This window comes from Sciurus vulgaris (assembly GCF_902686455.1).
Source record: "Sciurus vulgaris genome assembly, chromosome: 4".
NCBI lineage: Eukaryota > Metazoa > Chordata > Mammalia > Rodentia > Sciuridae > Sciurus > Sciurus vulgaris.
Genome location: NC_136464.1, coordinates 172,597,331 through 172,620,666, shown reverse-complemented (window position 1 = coordinate 172,620,666; position 23,336 = coordinate 172,597,331). Strand labels below are relative to the sequence as shown.

General features: G+C 33.7%; 1 protein-coding gene across 4 annotated transcripts in view; it reads left to right on the top strand.

Moving 5' to 3' along the window:
• The window catches only part of UGGT2 (UDP-glucose glycoprotein glucosyltransferase 2), a 212,494-nt gene that overhangs the window by 83,254 nt on the left and 105,904 nt on the right, over window positions 1-23,336 (top strand). For all 4 annotated transcript variants that reach the window (XM_079137705.1, XM_079137704.1, XM_079137707.1 and 1 more), the window contains 4 exons: window positions 4,239-4,445; window positions 6,673-6,804; window positions 21,253-21,377; window positions 21,896-21,991. In XM_079137705.1, coding sequence (XP_078993831.1) covers window positions 4,239-4,445; window positions 6,673-6,804; window positions 21,253-21,377; window positions 21,896-21,991 — 560 coding nt within the window. The remainder of the gene's footprint in view (window positions 1-4,238; window positions 4,446-6,672; window positions 6,805-21,252; window positions 21,378-21,895; window positions 21,992-23,336) is intronic.

Sequence of the window (23,336 nt, the reverse complement as noted above, 5' to 3'; positions counted from 1 at the left end):
TTTCCCTTTGTCCTTATCTATTTTTCTTAAGCTTTTCATCTTTTTGTCATTTCTTCTGCACTCTGAAATAAAAATTCTTACTTGTGATCCAGATTAGAGGCCAACAAACTCTATGACCAGATTATAAAGGTTTTCAGTTTTACATGCTATATATAGTCTTCATCACATATTACTCTTTATTTTTCACAACCCTTTAAATTATAAAACAACACTTTTGACCAGTGGACCACTTAAAAACAGGCTCCAGGCAGGTGCAGTGGCACACGCCTGTATCCCAGCGACTTGGGAGACTGAGGCAGAGGGATCATAAATGCGAGAACAGCCTCAGCAACTTAGCAAGGCCTAAGGAACTTAGTGAGACCCTGTCTCAAAACAAAAAAGTGGGGAAGGTGCTAGGAATATGACTCAGTGGTTAAGTGCTCCTATTTCAATCCGCAATACTAAAAAAAGAAACAGGGTCCAAGCAGATTTTGGTCTATGGGCTATAGCTGCAGGCTGTTAACTAGTTTATTAACTGAATTATTCAGACTATTGGTCTTATTTTTTCTTTCTAGTGCTGTTTGTGATTCTCTTGTTTTTATTTCAGCTAGCATATTTTTAATTCCTATTTTTCTTATTTGAGTCTCTGCTGGGTGCAGTTTGCAGAGGCCATGTTTTCTTTCATTGGTATACAAAATTCAAAAACTAATATAATGGACACTTGTATACCTAACCTAAATTTAAGAATTAATGTCTTGCCTTATTTGTTTAATGTATCTGAGGAGATGGGGGAGGTGAGAGTAGTCTAGATTGTTTTTAATTTATGCATAGATCATCTCATAGTACTTCAATATGCATTTTCTGAAGAGTAGCATATTCTTCTACACAACTCCAATACCACTATCATATTATTAGTATTAAATCTGTATTAAATTTGCCCTTGGAAGTATACAAAAAGAAATTTAAAACAATTTTCCCCAGTCATTCTTAAAGAGATTTTTTTTCTTTCAAGCCAGAATTGTTTTCTAACAGTGTATTTCTCCAGTGCATTTCCTTAGTTTTTTATTGCTAGAACAATCCCACCCACTGTTTGCACTGATTAAAGAAAAAGAGACCAAAATAATTGTAGAAAAATCTCACATTCTCATTTTCTGATTATTTCCTTATTGTATTTCAACTAGTTCTTACAACCTATACATTCCCTTTATAAATGAGGTTTTGTCAGCACAGATTCAGCCTCACCATTTTTGGCAAGAAGACATGAATTCTTCATGTAACATCACATCAAGAAACCATGTGAATGCCATGTTACCTAATGTTACATTTAAAGTGCAGAGTGATTACAACAAATCTCTACCATGTAAATGTGCTTTTTCCTTAATCCATCAAGTACTATTTTGATACTGTGTGAATAACCGTTTGCCCACAAATATTTAAGGCTTTTAGAATCTATTGACAAAACATGCCTGAATGCATTGTTTTCTTTTATTACTAAAGAATTACTTTCATTAGCTGGTATTTTGAAATGATTTTTCTTTCCCTCGTCAACCAAAAATGACAAAATCCTTCCTAAGAACTCTAAGGAAATTCTTTATATTTAGTAACCAGTTTTCAGAGAAAGAGAGTGACTTGATTATTGCCTCTATTGATGAGAAATAGCCTTTATTTTTATTTTTCATTTGGTTTGTGGAATTTTTTTTTTTTTTTTGCAGTGTACTTCTGTCATTTACATACATTATTGTTCTTTTTGATGGTTATAGAGCCTACTTTGACTACCCATTTAAGTTGATTCCTATGCCTTTTTAGCACCAATCCCACAAAGTAGTCTCTGGACACTTTTCTTGCTTTGTAACAGGTTTTCCCTTTCTTACCTTGTGTTCTCCTTGTCCATGATCTAAAATTATCCCTTTTCCCGAATTGACTCCTTTAGTGGAAATGGTAATTGGAAAACCAGATCTAGGGACTAAAAGTATTATTAGGGTCTCATTGTGTCCAGGTCATTTCAGTGACTGGAATGTAATACATGTTTTCTGCATAATTTTTTTTTCCTATAGAAAAGCACTTTCAGCAAAATAGTTTACCTCTTAACATAGGCTCAAAGAATATAAAGTAAAACTTGACCAAACCTCATTGAGCATCAGACAAACCCATGAGTCATGAAATTTTATTACACCTCTCTAGGTAACAAGTTGAACAAGTGTACAAAATAAGTAGGGCACATAGAAGAATGACAGAATTGGCAAACTTGACATAATGGATAGTGATAAAAATGTAAATGGTGCAGTCTATGTTCTTATAAAGCAAAAATATTAACATTTAAGAAAAATTTGTAGATGCTGGGCTATAAAGCAAATCTCAGTTTTAAAGGATTGAAATTATAGTAAGTATATTCTCCATGTAATTAGAGATCAGTAGCTGAGAGAAAAACTGGAATATATCTATGTATTTGGAAATTAAGTATTTCTGTATACCTGTACATAAAATATGCACATCTGAAAATATTTTTGAAATTAGTGATACTTTAAATGACATTAAAACTGGATGAATATATAAATGTGTTGTCTGCATTTGAAAAAGAGGTTGAAAATCAAGCACTGATCTTAATTTTTTTTTAAAAGCAACAACAACTTCTATAAAAGGATAAAAGGCAAGAAAAGAAATAGAAGACAAACATGTGGTACTTAAGATCCACCAAGCCAAAAGTTCCTCCTTTATAAGACTGATAGAGTTATAAAGACAGAAAGCAAACCAGAGGGATGTTACTCAGTATCCTGTGAACCTAGCAGAAGTAGTAAGAAGATATTTTAATTCTCAAAAAAAAAACCCAAAACATTAAATCTGTAATTTAAGTGTGCCAAAGCAGAAAACTCTCATATGATCATAATGGTGAATGGTCCCAAGCATCACTAACACATCTTTTTTCCCCACAGAGGGCAAAACTAAACAATATACCCAACCTTATTTTACAAGGCTAGCACTAATTCAAAACAAAATGCCTAAAAGGACATTATGTAACAATGGGAGGTTATAGAGCACTTCTTTTCATGACCATAGATGCAAAAAATCTTTAAGTAATAAATAGTATAAAAACCCAAAGAAAGTTCATTTTTTTGTAAATTGTTAACAGGAAATGCATATATTTTTATAAAATATTAGAATTTTTCAGTTAAACCAGGTGTAGTTCATTCAGCACCAGATCAGTATATAGGAGTTCTGAGTGGCAACAAACAAGAAAAGCAAATTGAATAAAGATTCTGTCTACAGTGGTATAAAAATATCAAATTTTAGGAATAAAAGGTTTTAATGAAGTACAAAATAACCCCCAGAATGGAATATGATATCTGAGATCAAAAACACTCAATATTTAAAAGTCACACTCCTGCATGTTAGAGGGGACAAATCCAGTAAAAACTGACAAAATATTGAACAAATCAGAAAAGAGCCAATGACCGTATTAAAAGATGTTTGGTATTATTATTGATGAGGGAAGAGCAAGTTAAAGCACGGAGGAGATACCTTTACCTATGCACCAAAATGATTGAAATTAGAAAGTTTAGAAGTACAGATGTTTTTGAGTCTGTGAGGCATTGGAACCACTTATATGTTACTAATGAGAGTGAAAACTACAACTGTGCTTCTAAAATTAAAGGTACACATATTCTATTTGTAATGCTCTAAACTGGAAAATGCTCAAATGTCCAGCTGCAGTAAAGACTATATTCATACCATTTAATTCTGTATGTTATCAAAAATAACTTCAGCTACAGAAATCAATATTGATGACTCATTATATTGAGCAAGGAGAGAGCACAAAATAAAGAAAAGTAAGAATGTTAGCACATATGACAGGGTAGTGGTTGTCTTCAGAAAGGTGATGGCCTAATCATGCTGGGATGTAGGGGGTGTCTTAGGGTTATTGACAATGCTGTATTTCTTCATTTGGTTGTTTTGTGATGATTAATTCAAACTCTGCAATTTTGGATTTGCATATTTTATGTGTATTATTTCATCACACAAAAATAGGTTAAATGTTACATTACTCACAAGTCCTTATGCAAAGAGGTAAAATAAGTAGAGTTACTAAAAATGATTTTTTTTCAGGCTATCTTAGTGCACATTCAGTGCAGTCATCATAAGAAGACTGATAGTGAAAGGCAGTATATGGTATAGTTAACAGACTTGATGGGAAAGAAAATATGTTCAACTATAAAAAGAAACATGAGATACTGGTCTTCATAATCTATAAATGTGTTTTGCAGGAAACAAGTGTTCATAGTCGGTTGGGGGTTATTTATAATCCTACCTCAAAAATAAATGAAGAGAATACAGTGATTTCTAGAGGAATTTTGGCAGCTTTCCTTACACTGCAAAATAACTTTTTGAGGAACAGTCTCAAGAAACTGGCCAGGGAAGAAATTGCTAGAGCTCTTTACTCTGGAGTTAAAATTAAAACATTGCTTCTTGAGGTGAGTAACTATTTGAAATAATTAGTGTTGGATAATTCAAAACTGTGTACTTGTAAATGTGTTAATGAAAAATATTAGCAATAATAGGGAATAATAAACATTACTTGTATAAAGGGAAGAAATAAACTAAATGGTAAGACTGCATGGAGTTACCTAACGAATCAAATTTCATATATTTCACTGTTTCATGATCCTTAAAATCGATGGCAGTCTTACAATATGTACTCAAGTGAAGAATAAAGAATTAAAGAATTACATAAACAATGAAGTATTTCATTGAAAGGGTCCAGTATGAGGGAAATTCTAAAGTTAGAAAATGATCTACTGGAAGAAAGATTGATCCTTTCAAAAAATATTTTTCAATCATCTACCAGACAATGGAGATACCCTTGTCAAAAGACAGCATCTCTGTTGTAGCTCTTACACTGAGGTGAGAAAGATGGACAAAATAAGTAGTACTAGAGAAATGTAAACATTAGAGGATATATATTTGGAGAATGCTGTTTTAGTTGGAGTGGTCCGGGAATTCATCTCTAAAGGGCTTACATTTGAGCAGTTTTGCAAGAAATAAGATCATGTGATCTGTGAGAAGGGTGTACTAGGTTCAGGATCACAGCACATCTGAGGGTCTGACAGAAAGAGTCTTGCCAAGTCTGAGGTAGGCAGAAGGTGGTTTTGACCAGAACAGAATGGTCATATGGAGACTATTAAGATATGAGGTCAAAGAACCCCAGATACTTTAAGTAGGCCATGATAAGGAATTAGCATTTTTTTAGTTTATTGAAAGTCACTGGGAAATCTTAAAGAGGTGGGGAATCTTAAAAAGATAACTCTGGATGTCAGTGAAGATTTGATTGTAGGTAGATAAGAATAGAAACATGATGAACAATTACAATGCTGTTGCAATAATCTGGACAAGTAATGGTGTTAGAATAGATAATAGTGGTAGGCTGGGGTTGTGGATCAGTGCCTGGCATGTCATAACTTTTAATCAGTGTATCAATATTGTATCGTGGGGCTGGGGAGATAGCTCAGTCGGTAGAGTGCTTGTCTTGTAAGCACAAGGCCCTGGGTTCGATCCCCAGCACCCAAAAAAAGAAAAAAAAATATATTGTATCGTATTCAAAGCTAAGAGATTAGATGAGATTACCTAGGAAGTGAGTGGGAGGGTAAGGAAGAAAAGGATAGAGGGTAGAAAACAGCCCTGAAACATTTCAGTAGTAGGTATAGATATGAAAGGGTTGTTGCAGTGAAGGAGATGGGTGGAACAGCCAATGAGTCAGGAAAATTACTAGGAGATTATGATATCCTAGAAGCCAGTTGGAGAAAGGATTTCAAGGAGGGAACGATCAACTGTCCCACGAATTCTTAATTGGAGGCCTCATATTTTCACCATTGTATTTGATGATGTGGTCATGGGTATGTGATTAGAACAAATTCTGCGGAGTTATTTGTGTACGTTTATAACTGAATTAGATTTAAGAGGAAATAGGAAGTTAGGAAATGAAGACAGCATAGGTAGCTTTCTTTGTTGGTTCTTTTTAGTTATATGTAACATTAACAATTCCTTATTAGTGTATCATTAATTCAGAAAATCATTATTATCATAGTTTATCATAAAGAATTTTTGGCATGAGTGTATTTCAAATATTAATTTTCAGCTCTACAAAGTTTCTCATTCTAAGTTTTTTTGGAGGGGAGGCATAGCAGGGTTGAACTGAAGGGAACTTGATCACTGAGCCATACCCCCAGCCCTATTTTGTATTTTATTTAGAGACAGGTCCTCACTGAGTTGCTTAGCACCTCATATGCATATTATTTTTTACACTGACCAAGGATTACTCTCAGTATTTCAGTATTTACATAAACTGTTACTAAATTGATCTTCTTGGATTGGGCACAATGGAATAAGATAAGGTACTCCTATATAAAACATTTATTTTTTTGAAAGTAAAATAAGGGGTGCTAAGTTCAGAATGTAACAGATATTTTATTTAAATTGATGTCATAAGCATTTTGTTTTAGTAACTTTCCCCCCTTATAACAAAACTTATACTATAAATGACTTTGCAAAAGGGAATTCTTTTTAAAATGTTGTCTCAGATGAAAAAAATCTTTAAAATCATAAGTTAGTACAATTTCAAATGTATACTAATATTAATAAAAGTGGGTTTTGTTAAAATGCTTATTGTCCTATTATGTTCATCATTTTTAACTTGTATTTTAGGGAATAGATAAGAATGCTTTTGAGAAAAAATACAACACCATTGGCGTGAATATTTTCCGAACTCACCGGTTGTTCTGTCAGGATGTGCTAAAATTGCGTCCTGGAGAAATAAGTATTGTCAGCAATGGGAAAGTAAGTAGAACAAGCAGTTGCTCACTTTTTTTTTAATTGACACTGAAGATTGGATCTGAGATATTTTGATGTCACAACACACCTGAAGTAACACAGAAGGTGGCACTCCTAATGAACACATCAGTCAGGGCTCAGCTTAAGTAAAATGGATGCATGACCCCTGCCTGCTTCTGGATCTTTTCTTCCTTGCATAATACTCCTCCATTCTTGAATGCAGATACAGGTAAGGAAATGTTCTTCATATGCATCTAGCTCCTGCTTTGTTCTAGTATATTAGAAAAAACAGTACGTGTTACAACATTGAGAAATCAACATTATAGTAGGTACAGTAAGTACATTGTTACATCTTTTTCTCTATCACTCTTTGTCAGTTGACAGGTACTTTTGTATAAAGTAGTGTAAGTTGCCACATAGTCTTTATTAACCTATTCTTTTAAAAAAACTACAGAAAAAGTCACTCCCACCATCCTAATAAAACCATTACAAGCTTGTTTTACATTTTAGCGCTTTTTTTGCTATAGACATTTATTTCTTTTAAATACATGATTATAATCCTACTATATGTATAATCTTACACCATTTTTTTTCTCTTAATATATCACAAGCATTTTTTTTTGGATTTAAAGTCTTCACTGACATGCAGAATAAGTGGATAATAGCCTCTCGTTAATACATTTGAATGTGATAGCTTGTTTTTTCTTAAACTATTCATAACAAACTCAATCCAGGGCTAGATTCATTAAGCAATAAACTAATTTAATATATTTGATATATCTCTTGCTTAAATTATCAAGTTGGAAATCTCTAAATCATCAAAATTCTAGTGCACTGAATGTTTTGTTTTCTGCATTTTTATAAAGTGTGTTTATCTCTGTGTTAGAATAAGATTCATATGTGTATAGCACTATTTTTAACAATTGCCATGTATTATAAAAAACATTAATAAATTTTGATAGTGAGCTATGTAGAAGCCCAGGAATGACATTACTTTTTCTCCTTAACAATTTAGGAGGAAATAAAGCTTTTTGAAACAGTTTTTGAGTATATGACTGACATTGGCTACCTTGTATTTTTTTTGTTGATTAATATAGTGTTATATTAATATAGTGTTAAGGTAATAACAAATATCATTATATTCAACTCAGTTCTCCAGAAACTTTATCCTTACTTTCCCTGAAATTGACAAAAAATATTCATGTTAAAAAACCTCACACCTGCTGTGAACTAAGCAGTCTTCTAGGGAGAATGCAGTTTCTATAGATCAATGTTAGGAAGACTGGAGAATGAGGGAGATTAATTAGAAGAGGAAAGATGAGGAATTCAGTCTGGACCTCAGGTAGACTTGTTGAGTAGGAATTGAATATAAGAATTTGAATTGGAGGAAAGAAATGGGACATAGATATCAAGTCAGAGTATATTGACTCTTTGTGTTGACTAATGGAAAAATATGTGGTTTGAATAGAAAAGTATATGACTGAAAATAATGTAGTTTATGAGCTATGAGTCTATTACTATCTCAGAGTATTGCTATAAAGCATAATAATCATAGCAGTTGAAGTAAATAGTTATAATTCTGAAGCAGATAATTTGATGCTTCAAATAATTATGATATCTTAGCATAGAACCTGTTCAGATGTTTACATTAGAATTTGAACAGTCAATTTTTAAATTATTTATAAACAGTCAACTGGGGTGCAGTGATTGCATGATTTCTTAGACATACTGAAGAATTAAAATTCTTAATATTGAATAAAACCCCAAATAATGCTCTTGTTATAATTGTATTTTTATCATATCACATGTTCACAGATCACTGAAAGATATGGTAAGTAGGAAAAAAGAAAAGCTCTTTTTGTTTTTAAGCCTGAAAGGTCTGGGTTCAAATTCAGTTGTACTTCTGTGAGGCTTGGTTTCCTTTTTGTAATTTGTATTTATACATTATAATTATACTTAATAATTCATTATAATTATACTTAATAATTGGATTCATTGTAACATATTCATTCATGCACAATGTATAATTTTGTTTATTTCCTTTCCCTTTTACTCCCCCAAATTTCTTTCCTTTCCTCTTTGCCCTGATTCCCTTCCTCTAATCTACTGGTCTCTTTCAAGGTCCCTCGTCTTTGTTCTAACTTGCACATATGAGAGACACTATGCAACCCTTGACTTTCTGAACCTGACTAATCTCACTCAACACAGTGTTCTCTAGCTCCATTCATTTTCTTGCAAATGATATAATTTTGTTCTTTATGGTTAGGAAAATTCCATTGTTTTCTACATTTTCTTTATCCATTCATCCATTGATGGATACTGTGGCTCCATAACTTGGCCACTGTGAATTCTGCTACTATAAACATGGATATGCCTATGTTACTATAGGAAGATTACTTTTTAATTTTGGATAGATACTGAGGAGTCCTATAGCTAGGTCATATAGTTTTTCCATTCCTAGGCTTTTGAGGAACCTCCATTCTGATCTCTTTAATGGTTGTACTAATTTATAGTTCCACCAACAGTGTATTACTGTTTTTTCCTGAATGCTTGCAAGAATTTATTGTTATTTGTATTCATTTTGATTGCCATTTTAACTGGAGTAAGATGAAACTTCCGTATAGTTTTGATTTGCATATCCCTGATTGCTAAAGATGTTGAACATTTTTTCATGTATGTGTTGGTCATTTGTATTTCTTTATTTTAGAAATGTCTGTTTAGTTCATTTGCCTTTTTATTTATTGGTATATTTGGTTAAGGGTTTTTTTTAAATATTTTTTGAGTTCTTTATATAGTCTGGATATTAAACCTCTGTCAGAAGAGTAGCTGGCAAAGATTTTCTGTCATTCTGTAGGCTTTATTTATGCTCTTGTTTCCTTTGCTGGGCAGAAGCTCTTTAATTTGATGTCATTCCATTTATTCTGTTTTATTTCATGAGCTTTAGGATTCTTATTGAGGAAGTCCACAGGGGGACCTGAATGATTAAATGTTGATTCTGTGTCATCTTCTAGCAGTTGCAAAGTTTCTGGTCTAATTCCTAGGTCTTTGATCCACTTTTGACTTGTGCAAGATAAGAGATAAGGATCTAGTTTCATTCGTGTGCATATGGATATCCAGTTTTACCAACACCATTTGTTAAAAAGGTTGTCTTTTCACCAGTGTATCTGCCACCTCTTTATAATGGCTCAAGTGCCTGTATCTGTATGGGTTTGTCTCTGTATCTTCTATCCTATTCCATTGGTCTGTGTGTTTTTTACGCCAGTATCATGCAGTTTTGGTTACTATGGCTCTGTAGCATAATAAGAAATTGTGATGCTTCCTGCATAGCTTTCTTTTTTTTGACCAGGAATTGAACCCAAGGGGCACTTAACTACTGAGCCACATCTCCAGACAAGATCTCACTAGGTTGCTTCAGCCTCATTAAGTTGCTGAGTCTGGCTTCAAACCTGTGATCCTCTTGCCTCAACCTCCCAAACTGCTAAGATTGCAGATGTGTGCATCACCAAGCCTGGCCCCATGTTGCTCTTATTGCTCAGAATTGCTTTGACTATTCTGGGTCCTTCTGTCTTCCATATGAAATTTAGGCCTGTATTTTCTAGTGAAGAATGTTATTAGTATCTTGATGAGGATTGCTTTGAATCTGTGTATCATTTTTGGTAATAGGGACATTTTAACAATTATTAATTCTGCCTATCCAAGAACTTCAGAAATCTTTCTATCTTCTAGTGTCTTCAGTTTCTTTCTTCAGTATTCTAAAATTGAAGACTTTCATTGTAGCAGTCTTTCACCTCCTTGGTTAGATTTATTTCTAGGGTTTTTGATTTTGGTTTTGATTTTGGTTTTTGTTTTTGTTTTTTGTGGGGTTTTTTGTTTGTTTGTTTGTTTGTTTTGTGTGTGTGTGTGTGTGTGTGTGTGTTTTTTGCTATTGTGAATGGAATTGTTTTCCTGATTTCTTTTTTCAACTAATTATTGATGTATAAGAAAACTATTGTCTTTTCTGTGTTTTTTGTATTGTGCTACTTTTTTGACATCCTTATCAGCTCTAGAAGTCTTCTGGTAAAGCTTTTTTGGATCTTCTAAGTGTAAGATCATATCATCTGCAGACATCAATAATTTGACATCTTTTCTGTTTGTATCCTTTTTTCTTCTTCTCCTGCCTAATTGCTCTGCTAGAATTTCCAGTACTGTTTTGAATAGGAGTGGTGAAAGTGGACGTCCTTGTCTTTTTCCTGATTTTAGAGGAAATGCTTTCAGTTTTTCACCATTTATTATGATGTTGGCTTTGGGTTTGTCATAAATAGCCTTTATGATGTTTAGGTAAGTTCCTCTATTCCTAATTTCTGCAGTGTTTTTTTCCTAACATAAATGGGTGCTGGATTATATCAGTCTTTTTCTGCATCTACTGAGATGATTGTATGATTTTTTTTTTTATTGATTTGTGTATGATGAACCATCCTTCCATCTCTGGGATAATCTTCTGGTGTGCAATCTTCTTAGTATGTTTTACTATCAATTATTAATATTTCATTAAGGATTTTTGCATCTGTGTTCATCAGGGATATTGGTCTGTAGTTTTCTTTCCTTGATGTAACTTTACCTGTTTGGGGTATCAGGGTGATAGTGGCTTCGTAAAATGAATTTGGGCATGTTCCCCTCTTTCTCTATCTTGGAATAATTAGTTCTTTTTTAAAGGTCTGGTAGAATTCATCTGTGACTCCATCTGGTCCTGGACTTTTCTTTATCAGAAGACTGTTTATTAAAGTGCTTCAATCTCCTTGCATATTACTGGTCTGTTAAAGTTTTCTGTATTCCCTTGGTTTAATTTTGGTAGGTTGTGTGTGTCAAGAAATTTTTCCATGTGTTCTAGATTTTCCAGTTTATTGGTTTATAAGTATTCAGAGTAATCCCTAGTGATATTCCGAATTTCAGAGGTATCTGTGGTGCTACCTCCTTTTTCATTTCTAATTTTATTAATTGAGATCATATATCACCCCATTCCATTGGCAGTCTTGCTTCTTTTCAAAGAGCCAACTCATTGTCTCATTGATCCTTTTTTTTTTTTTTTTAATTTTATCTCTTATTTCAGCTCTCACTTCCTTCCTTCTACTGATTTTGGAAAAAAAATTTTTTTGTTTTTTTTTAGAGTTCTGAGATGTATTAGTGGGTTGTTTTTCTGGGCTTTTCCTGATTTTTATGTAGGCACTCATAATTATAAACTTTCCTCTTAGAACCACCTTCCTTCATGGTGTCCCAGAGATTCTGGTATATTTTTTCTCTATTCTTACTTGATTCTAGGAATTTTAAAATTACTTCTTTAATTTCCTCTCTTAACTATTCATCATTTAAAAGTATGTTGTTCAGTATTCTTTTGTGGGTTTTTTTTTTAGCTGTTGATCTTTAATATCACTCCATTATGACATAAAAGAATTATATGGACTTTTTTGTATATGCTAAGACTTTGTGCCTAAAATATGGTCTGTTTTAGAGAAGGTTTTATGAATAGCTGAGAAGAAAGTGAATTTTTCTGTTTTTGGATGAAATATTCTATAGCTATCTGTTAGGACCTTTTGATTTATAGTATTTCTTAGATCTGGAGAATCTTTACTGATCTATTGGTGAGAAAGGTAGGGTGAAATCTCCCAGTATTTTTATGGTGTAGTCTGAGTCTTAATATTGAGTAGTGTATATAAGTAGGTACACCTATGTTTGGGGCCTAAATAATTTTTATAACTATATATTTGCATTGGATTATTCTCTTTACCATTATGAAGTGATGCTCTGTGTCTTCTAATTTGACTTGAAGTCTACCTTATCAGATATTAGGGTACTTATTCCTGCTTGCTTTTGGTTTCCATCTTTCATCCTTTCAGCTTCATCCTGTGGATATCTTTGCCTATGAGTCTCTTCATAATGTATAATTGGGTCTTGTTTTTAAATCCAGTCTTCCAGTTTGACTCTTTTAATTGGAGATTTTAGACCATTTCTATTCAGTGTTATTAGAGAAAGATACTTATTATTTTCTGTCATGTTTATTTATTTCTAATGTTTTAATTCAATCCTAATTCTCCTGTACTTGGCTACTTTTCTAATGAGATTTGTCCCTTCATGGTGTTGATGTTTTGTTAAATTTCTTCTGCATGTAGTATATCCTTAAGTATTTTCTATAGTACTGGCTTAGTAGTTATGAAATCTTTGTTTATGTTTATCTTGGACACCCAGATATGGGAGCATGCCTATTCAGAATAAAAAGAAAAAAAGTAACATTGAAAGTGCTTTCAGAGTTATCGTAAAAATTAATGTCAAATTTCAAGGAAAGGAAATGTTTCTATGAGCATTTTCATATTATATTACCCTTTTAGTGTTTATAAGAGCCCGTGATTTATATTTAAGTTAAAAGTTTGATATTCGACACCTAATACAACCTTTGATGACAACTGAGGCAGGAAGATTCAAGACCTATACTGCAGTAATTTTTAGACAGTATTAATTGCAGAAACAAATACAGGAGAAGTGAGAAAATTTGAAACCATTACATTCTGGTTTTTTTATAAAAAAGAATTTTGATTGAAAATATTTCATTGTCATTATATATATTTAGTTTTGTACATAAAACTGACAGTCTCTCAGCTTCTGTACCAGGACTCTATGTACATATTATGATGATTGCTTGTAACAGATGCCTCAGAAAATGCTTTTTGAAGGTTGTGATGGCATAGCCATCCAGAGAAATATGTGTGTGGCAATGAGACAGCTTCATTCCTTGTAGTTAATAACTATTCTTTAGTGATTAAAACTAAACAAAATGGAATACAGAAAGATGGAAGAAGCAAGCTAGGCAGCAAATCCTGATTTCCTCATAACACAAAGGAGGCAGTGAAGGAAAAACAGAATTGAGAGGTGAGTGCCAAAATAAATGTTCTAAGACTCAATAATATAAAATTGGAGAGCTGGAGAGACTAGAAGTTAGGTTACCAGAGTAGAAAATAAACTCAAGTCCCCTAACCCTGAACCTGAAGCTAGGGATGAGAGGGGGATAGGGGCAATGGGAGACTGGTGGGGGGAGGGGTGAGAATCTTAAGCTAACACACTTAAACAGTTGAAAAGACAAAATTTTAAGCATAGTAGCAACAGAGGTCCTTAAAACAGGGCAAACAACTTAAAACCAAATTGTGTAGAGAAAACCAAGCTGGGAGTCTGCAGCCATCTTGTGAAGCCCTCAGCCCCCTAGTCATCCCCTTAAATCAGCAGTGTGTCTTCCCACACAACTGCACAGAGGGAAGTACCCTGCAGTGGGACCTCTTAGGAATCCAGCCAGAAAGAACTTCTAGAAGAACCACTACCAGCCAAAAATCAGTGAAACCCCCTTTCCCTCCCACTCAACATGAATAAGGGGAAGGGCTGGTGGGAACCTGTGCTGGGAAGTGTGCCTAGCTCCACTAAGGTCTGCACGACATCCATTCACTGGACTTGGAAGTGAAGCAGTTTTGGCCATGAACAAAAGGAAAACAGATTCACCAGGCCCTGCCAGCTAACACTGGGGGAGGCTAGAGATAGTCCCTGGGGCTGTGGGGCATACCAGAGGGAAACTGCCTGAATAATCAGGGAGAGACTCAGCAGGAAATTACCAGAGTCTTCACAGCAGGAAGAAGCTGATCCCTTCCTTAACTGGTGCACAGCCTGAACCATGATCACAATTGGCAAGGGACAGGGCGTTGTGGATGCTTGTGGGACCTTGCATCAGACTTAGTGAACAGGGAACCAACTCCTGCCATTCACAGTCTGGGGCAGTGGAAACAGAGTCCAGGTGAACCACGTAAGACCCTTCACTACAGTATCTCAGAAGATAGCAGTGACTTGGGGGTGGGGAATACATCTGCACCACAGAACACCCATGGAGAACTGCTGTAGAGGGGAGCAGGTGTGTAGTGACCCATAGCCAACAGAGGGGCACTCTAAAGCCTGCATCTTGAACTGCTGCATACAATAGAAACAGCAAACCCACAACACTGCACCCTCCAAGCAGTTAGCTGCAGGCCCCAGAACTGACACACCAAAAGCTGTTGGTAGGTGGTTTATAGCAACTAGGAAATTGGCTCCTGTGCCCTGCAACTTGGGGGAGATCCACAGCCAAAGACTGATGGACATCTGCTAAATGTCCAAACCCCAGTGAAATCCAAACCAAGATGCAACAAGGATTCTATCCACCTCGCCATAGTATACCATAAACAAATGAAAGGTCAACTGTGATCATATAACTCTTTAACTTGAGCTATAATTGTTAATCTAATAACCAGCATTGTACCTTCAACCCACTTGAATGTATTTCATTTATGATTTAAAACATTAATTGGAATCAATATTCCTATCTTTATTTTCCTAACTGTAGTTTATACTTGCTCCTGTTACCCCCTACTCTCCCTAATGCATTGTCCACTACTACTCCAGATAGTAACCATTCATTCATTTCTCTTTCTGCCTTGATGTAAGTTATCCTTTTATAGCTTTCCTCTCTCCCTCCCTGCCCCTCTCTTTTTCTATTTGCCCAAATTTATTCCTCATCCCTTTTAGTCATCACTTAAGGTTATAGTAAGTTTACTAATTTGTTTTTTACCTATTCCAGAAATTTATTTTAGGTTTATAACTGAATTTGAGGAAACAGAATAATTGCAGCAGGTTTTTGTTTCTTGTAAGATTGAATTGAATGAGGCTTGTCTCTGAAGTGATTACAGTAAATAGGGCTCAGTAGCATCTCTTAATATAGTGCTGATAATTGAATCGGCAGAGGTCTCACATTTACTTAAAATTTTAATATCTGGATATTCAGCCAACCCAGAGCTCTTAAGAAAAAGAAACTCACATAGTCATTCACTTAAAAGAAGTCAGAACCATACCGATAGACATATAAATAATATGAAAAAGCAAGGGAACAAACCATCGCAAACAACTTCAAATGTCTGAACAACAGACTTCATTAACATTGCAGAAGAAGAAATGTCAGAGAAGGACTTTAACTATGAAAGTTTGTAGTTACACTGTTCTGTGAGCTAAAAGGAGATGTAAGAAGTAAAATCAAAGGTAAAATATAAGTGAAAGGTCACTTTAATAAGGAGATATTCTGAAAAAGAACTAATCAGAAATCCTCAGTGAAAGAATCAGTAAACCAAATGAAAGTTCAATGGAAATCACCACCAGTGGACTAGACCACTTTGAAAACAGATCTTCAGGCCTCAAAGACAAAATATATAATCTTGAAAATAAAGTCAACCATAAAAAAAAAAAAAAAAGATGTTAAGAGACCATGAACAGACTATTCAGGAAATCGGGAATAACATTAAAAGGACAATTTTAAGATTATCAGGATCAGTGAAGGCTCTAAAATACAACTGAAGGAATGCACAATCTTTTCAATGAAATGATATCAAAAATTTTTCCAAACATTTAGAATGAAGTGGAAATTCAAATACCCGTGGCATATAGGACTCTAAATTTAAAAAATCACAGCAGATCCACTTCAAGACACGTTAGTATGAAAATGACTAACATACAGAATAAATATAGAGTAAAAACTACAAGAGAAGAATGGTCACAATCCAGATTTCAACTGATTTCTCAACCTAAACCCTGAAAGAATAATGGATGCCAACCAAGAGTACTGTACACAACAAAATTAAGTTTCAGAATTGAAGTAAAAATTTTCCATGATAAACAAAAGCTAAAAATTCATAACTACAAAGCATGCACTATAAAACATACTTAATAAACTATTTCGTAGAGAACACATGAAATATAAAAATGAAAACCAGAGAGAGGAATTACACTAGAACAGTCAAAGTTGAATCAAATGTAATTTAAACACTAGAAGTAAATAAAAATGACAGGAAATAAAAATTCTCTCAGTAATAACATTGAATGTAAGTGGTCTAACCTCTTCGATCAAAAGACATAGTTTGGCAGATTAGATTAAAAAACTACACCCAGTACCCAAAAATATGCTGAAAAAGACTCTCCTCATATGCAAAGACATCCACAGACTGAAGGTGAAGGGAAATGAAAACACATACCATTCACATGGGTCATGTAAACAAGCAGGGGTTGCTATTGTCCAATCAGATGAAGTGAACTTCAAGTCAGAGTTAATCAGAAGAGACAAAGAAGGGCATTTCATGCTACTTAAGGGACTTATACAAGAAGTAACAATCGTAAATATTTACTCCCCAAGCAGTGGAGCATCTACATATATTACACAAACCATTCCCAAAATTAAGAAATGGACCACAATACAATAGCACTGAGTGACTTTAATATGCCTCTTTCACTACTGGAGAGTCATCCAAACAAAAACTAAAGATGTTATAGAACTAAAAAATACAATTAATATGGACCTAACACTCTGTAGAATATTTCATTCATCAGTGACTGAATTTGCTTTCTTACCAGTACATGGAACATTTTCTAAAATAGACCAAATTATATGTCACAAAGCTGATCTTAACAAATACCAAAGAATTGAGATTAATACCTTGTATTCTATCAGATCATAATGGAATGAAATTAGAAATTATTGATAATATAAACAAGAACTACTCTAAAACCTGGATATTAAATGATACACTTTTGAAGATAATACTGGAAGAAATTGGGAGAAATAAAGAATTCTTAAAAGTAAATGAGAATAGTAATGCAACATATCAAAATCTCTGGGACACTATGAGGGCAATTCTAAGAGGAAAGGTTGTAGCTTTGAGTTCATACATTAAAAGAATGGAAAGATATCAAATTAATCTAACCTTACATCTTCAGACCATTGAAAAGGAATAATAAATTAACCCCAAAATCAGTGGAAGAAAAATAAAGTCAGAGCAAAAATCAGTGAAATTGAGATTTAAAAAAAAAAAAATCACAAGATCAATGAAACAAAAAGTTGGTTTTTTGAAAGGATAAACATTGATAAACCCTTAGCCAGACCAACCACAGAAAGAGGGAAAAAAAACTCAAATTATCAAAATCCAAGATGAAAAAGCAAACGTCACCACACACTACTAAAATCCAGAGGATTGGAAATTTATACTCTTGATATGCTAGAATTTGAAGATATGGAAAAATTCCTACAGACATATGACCTGTCCAGATTGAACTAGGAGGATATAGAAAACTTAAACAGTTCAATTTCCAGTATTGAAATTGAAGCAGCAATCAAAGCCTTCCAACAAAGAAAAGGTCAGTACCAGATGGGTTCTCAGCCAAGTTCTGCCAGACCTTTAAGAAAGAAGTAATACTAGTCCTCAGATTATTCCATGAAATAGAAAAGGATTGAACACTGCCATAATCATTCTGTGAAGCCAGTATCGCCCTGATAGCTAAGCCAGAGAAAGACACATCACAGAAAACTTGAGACAAGTATTCTTGATGAACTTAGATGCAAAAATTCTTAAAAAATTATTAGCCAATTGCATATAAAAACACATGAAAATGATAGTTTAATATAATCTAGTGGGGTTCATCCGAGCGATGCAAGTTGAGTGGTTCAACGTATAGAAATCAATAATGTAATTCACCACATAAATAGAATTAAAGACAAGAATTACATGATTATCTCAATAGATGCAACAAAAGCATTTGACAAAGTTCAGCACCCATTTGTGTTTAAAACATAAGAAAAAATAGGGATTGAACGAACTCACCTCAACATTATAAAGCCTGTATGACAATCCCAAGACCAACATTATCTGAATGCAGAAAAACTAAAAACATTTCTACTAAAAAAGGAATACAGAAATGCCCACTTTCGCCACTCCTTGAATTGCCATAGCAATTAGGCAAGAAAATGGAATTAAATGGATACAAATAGGAAAAGGACAGCTCAAATTATCTGTTTGCCAACAACATGATCTGTATTTAGAAGACCCAAAAAATTCCACCAGAAGACTTGGAGAGCTTATAAATGAATTCAGCAAAGTAGCAGGTAACAAGATCAATGCCCATAAATCAATTGCATTCCTATACTCCAGTGATGAATCTGCAGAAAAAGAAATTAGGAAAACTCCCATTCACAATGACCTCAAAATATGTATATATATGTGTGTGTGTGTGTGTGTACATATGTATACATATAAGTATATATATATATACAAACACATAACTTGGGAATCATCTAACAAGAGGTGAAGGACCTCTACAATGAAAACTACAGGACCACAAAAGAACAAAATTTTTGAAGACCTTAGGAAATGGAAAAGGCCACCCATGTTCTTGGATAGGCAGAATTAATATTGTCAATATGGCTGTAGTACCAAAAGTGCTATACAGATTCAATGCAGTTCCCATCAAAATTCTAATGACATTCTTCACAGAACTAGAAAAAGCATTCATGAAATTCATTAGGAAAAATAAGAGACCTAGGATAGCCAAAGCTATCCTTAGTGAAAAAAGTGAAGCAGGAGGCATCACAATTCCAGACATTAAATTATACTGTAGAGCTATAGTAACAAAAACAGCAAGGTACTGGTACCAAAGCAAGTATGAAGACCGATGGAATAGAAGGCACAAGAGAAAAACCCACATGAATATAGTTGTATCATACTTGACAAAGGTGCCAAAAACATACATTGGAGAAAGGATAGCCTTTTTAACAAGTAGTGCTGGAAAATCTTGAAATCCATATGTAGTAGAATGAAATCAAACCCATCTCTTACCCTACACAGAACTCAAAGTGAATTAAAGGCCTAGGAATTAGACCAGAATCCCTGCACCTGCTAGAAGAAAATGTAGGCCTAACACTCCCAACATCAGGAACTGACTTCCTTACAAAGACTCCTAAAGTGTAAGAAGTAAGATCAAAAATCAATAAGTGGGAGTGCATCAAATTAAAAACCTGCTTCACAGCAAAGGAAGTAAGTGTGAAGAGAGAAACTACAGAATGGCAGAAGATTTTTACTACCTGTACCTCACAGCATTAATCTCAAGGATATACAAAGAATTTTAAAAATTTACCATAAAACAACCCTGTTAATAAATGGGCAAAGGAATTGAACAGGAACTTCACAACAAATATATGAAAAAATGTTTAACCTCTCTAGAAATTACAGAAATGCAAATTAAAACTACATTGAGATTTCATCTCACTCTAGCCAGAATAGCAATTATCAAGAATAGAAGTAACGATGTTGGCAAGGATGTGGGGAAAATTGTTGGTGGGAATGCAGATTGGTTCAACCACTATGGAAAGTAATCAGGGAGATTCCTTAAAAAACTAGGAGTGGAACCACCATATGAACCAGGTATCCCACTCGTTGGTATATACCCAAAGGATTTTAAGTCACCATGTTACAGTAATACAGTTACATCAGTGTTTATAGCTGCACAGCACATAATGGCCAAGCTGTGGAGCTAATAGGTGCCCTTCAACTGACGAATAAAGAAAATGTGGTATATATACACAGTGGAGTTTTACTCGGCCATAAAGAAGAATGACTTAATGACATTTGTCAGTAAATGGATGGAATTGGAGATTATCGTGCCAAGTGAAGTAAGCCAGTCCCAAAAAGTCAAAGATAGAATGTTTTCTCTAATATGCAGAAGCTAATCTAAAATAAGGGGGAATAAAAATAATAAGGATAGAAGAGTATTGTGGAGTAGATAAAGGGAAGGTAGGAGGAATGGGATAGGGAAAGACAGTAGAATGAATCTGACTTCACTTTCTGTGTACATATGTGAAAATACAACAGTGAATCTTGCTATCACGTGAATCCTGCCATCATGTGAATCCCCAAAACACTAATAAAAAAAAAAAAAAAAAAAAAAACTAGTCAAAAATCAGCAGAGGGAAGGGAATCGGAGAGAGAAAAGGAAGGGGAAGTACTCGGGACTGAATTAGAATAAATTATATTCCATGCCTTTAGGTAAAAAAAAAAAAAATCCTTTTTCCTATATGACTAAAAAGAACCAATAATAAGTAACCTTGCTGTGCTTGAAATCATTTTGTATAGTACTCAGTTGAAGATCAGTTGGTGTTATAATCATGATTTTGTTTTTTTACTATTTTATTTCTTATAGATTGACTCATATGCATAAGAGACTTCAATTTATAAATGAACATAAAATTGAAATTTAAGAATTTATTAAATACTGACAATTTCTTTTAAAATTTACAATGAAAAACCACACATATCTAGAAGCATTATGGTTTCAAAGTTGAACTTTCTAAAGGAAATAATTTGGTACATTATAAATATGTTGTCACTTAAATTTTGGTGTTTATGCAAATGTTACTTATAAATTCAAAGTGAAGAAATATTTTTTCTTTTGTTTCTTAATGGATTTAAAAAATGATGTAAATAATTGGCATCATCTGTTCAGTCTCTAATCAGTTTTTGCTTACCAAAGAAATATCTATTTGATGAGAAAATAGTTTCCTCAACTGTTATCTTCTATAAAGATGACTGCTTTCATTTTAAGTTCTTAGGACCTTTAAATGAAGATTTCTATGTAGAAGATTTTTACTTGTTGGAGAGGATAACATTTAGTAATGTCGGAGAGAAAATTAAAGAGTTTGTTGAAAGTATGAAAATCAGTTCAAAAAAGTAAGTATTTAAAATCAGAAGAGTAATCATTTTGGGGTTTAGTATTTTGCATTTGATATTTTGTTTTTAAGATTAGAAAATGTTTCAGACATGTAGATAAAAGATACATAAAAAGAAATATAGCAAATATAAAGAAATAATAAAACGTTCATTTATTCACCACCAACAAATTGTAGATGTTATTTTTTTTGCCTTGGATCTTGCTCTTTTTTGTTTCTTACCCACCCAGCCCCATCTCCCTCCCTGGGAGTGAACCATTTTCTGAAAGGTTATGTGTGTGATTCCTATATTTGTGTTTATACTTTTGCTTCAGATGTAAATTCTCATTATCAGAGAGGAATGACTTGGCCATAATTGAGAAATGCTTTTATACTGTTAATGTCGTTTGTAGTATACTTCCGTAGAAGTTGTACTACATACACGTATATAGAGCCTTTCTTGAGTTGTTAATTTTAACTTGAAATATGAAACTTTCACTTCTATAAAATTTCATACATTGTTTTGTCTTATTTGTCTAGCATGAGTGACCTTATTATGAAAGTTGATGCCCTTGTTTCCTCTTTGCCTAAGCAAGCATCTAGGTATGATGTCACATTTCTTAGAGAGGGTCACAGGTAAGAATGTAATACTGTTTTTTTCTGTCGTGCTACTTTCAGTTATTGTTTACATTTGTTTTCATAACGTAGTAAAACAAAGTAAAATTAACAATTCTTTGTTGGAAGATAAATGTATTTGACAATGTCTGGAAAAGAAATTCCAGGTCTGGGGATGTAGCTCAGCAGTAGATCACTGTTGCCTTGCACGTGAAAAACGAAATTCCAGTTAGTTGTATGTTCTAGCAGACTAAGTATGATATGTACAGGATACAAAATTTTAAGTAAGTTACATCTAACATATTGTCTTTTTTAAAAAAAAAGTTTAGTTGTAAATGGACACAATGCCTTTATTCATTTTTATGTGGTGCTGAGGATAGAATCCAGTGCCTCACACTTGCTAGGCAAGCGCTCTACCACTGAGCTACAGCCCCAGCCCCATGTATTGTCTATTTTCATGCTCAAGATCATTTGTAATTTTTTGCAATATCTTAAAATAATCATACATAATACTTTCAATGTTACTAAAGAATTCTGGTTAAACAAATGTAGGAGTACCTTGCACAAAGTTGGCTGCATATAATCTTGTGGTTCAAATATTTTATAACAGCATGTCCTAGAGCGTGATCTACTGAACACTGCTCTGCAATATTGACACATGCATTGAGGGGACAACTGTTCTCTGATCAAGTGGATTTAAGGATCACTGCCTTTAAGCATTTTTTGTTGTTGTTTTCTGTGCGTTTACATGTGCATGATGTATTTATCTAGATTGGCTTAGGGTCATGTGGTATAACATGAGCTTTTATGTCAATAAAAGAAAAACATTTGAGTACCCATTTACCACTTAACTAGCTATAATCTCAATCTCAATTTCTAGTCTGTAAAATGTAACCTTCAGGGGTTGTATGAAATGCAGGCCTTGTGTCTAGTAGATGCCGTATAGCCATAATTTGTTACACAATTACTTAGGTATCTCTTACAACTTGGAAATTTAAAAATAAAATAAGATTGAACTTGAAAGTTAAACCATAAAATAAGCACACATAGATCATGGGATAAATATGAGCATCTACCTGAAATGGGGAACCCAGGTCAGCAAGATGCAATGATATCATGATCTAAAGCACAGTTGCCCACACCCCTTATCCACAACTTTACTTTCCATGGTTCCAGTTACCCAAAGTCAAAAGTGATCCTAAAACTGATGAGTATAGTACAGTTACTACAAAATATTTTTGAGAAAAAGACCACATTTCCATGAATTTTATTATAGTATAATTGTTACAGCTTGTTATTAGATATTATTAATCTCTGTGCCTAATTTATAAATTACATTTTGTCACAGATGTGCATATCTTGAGAA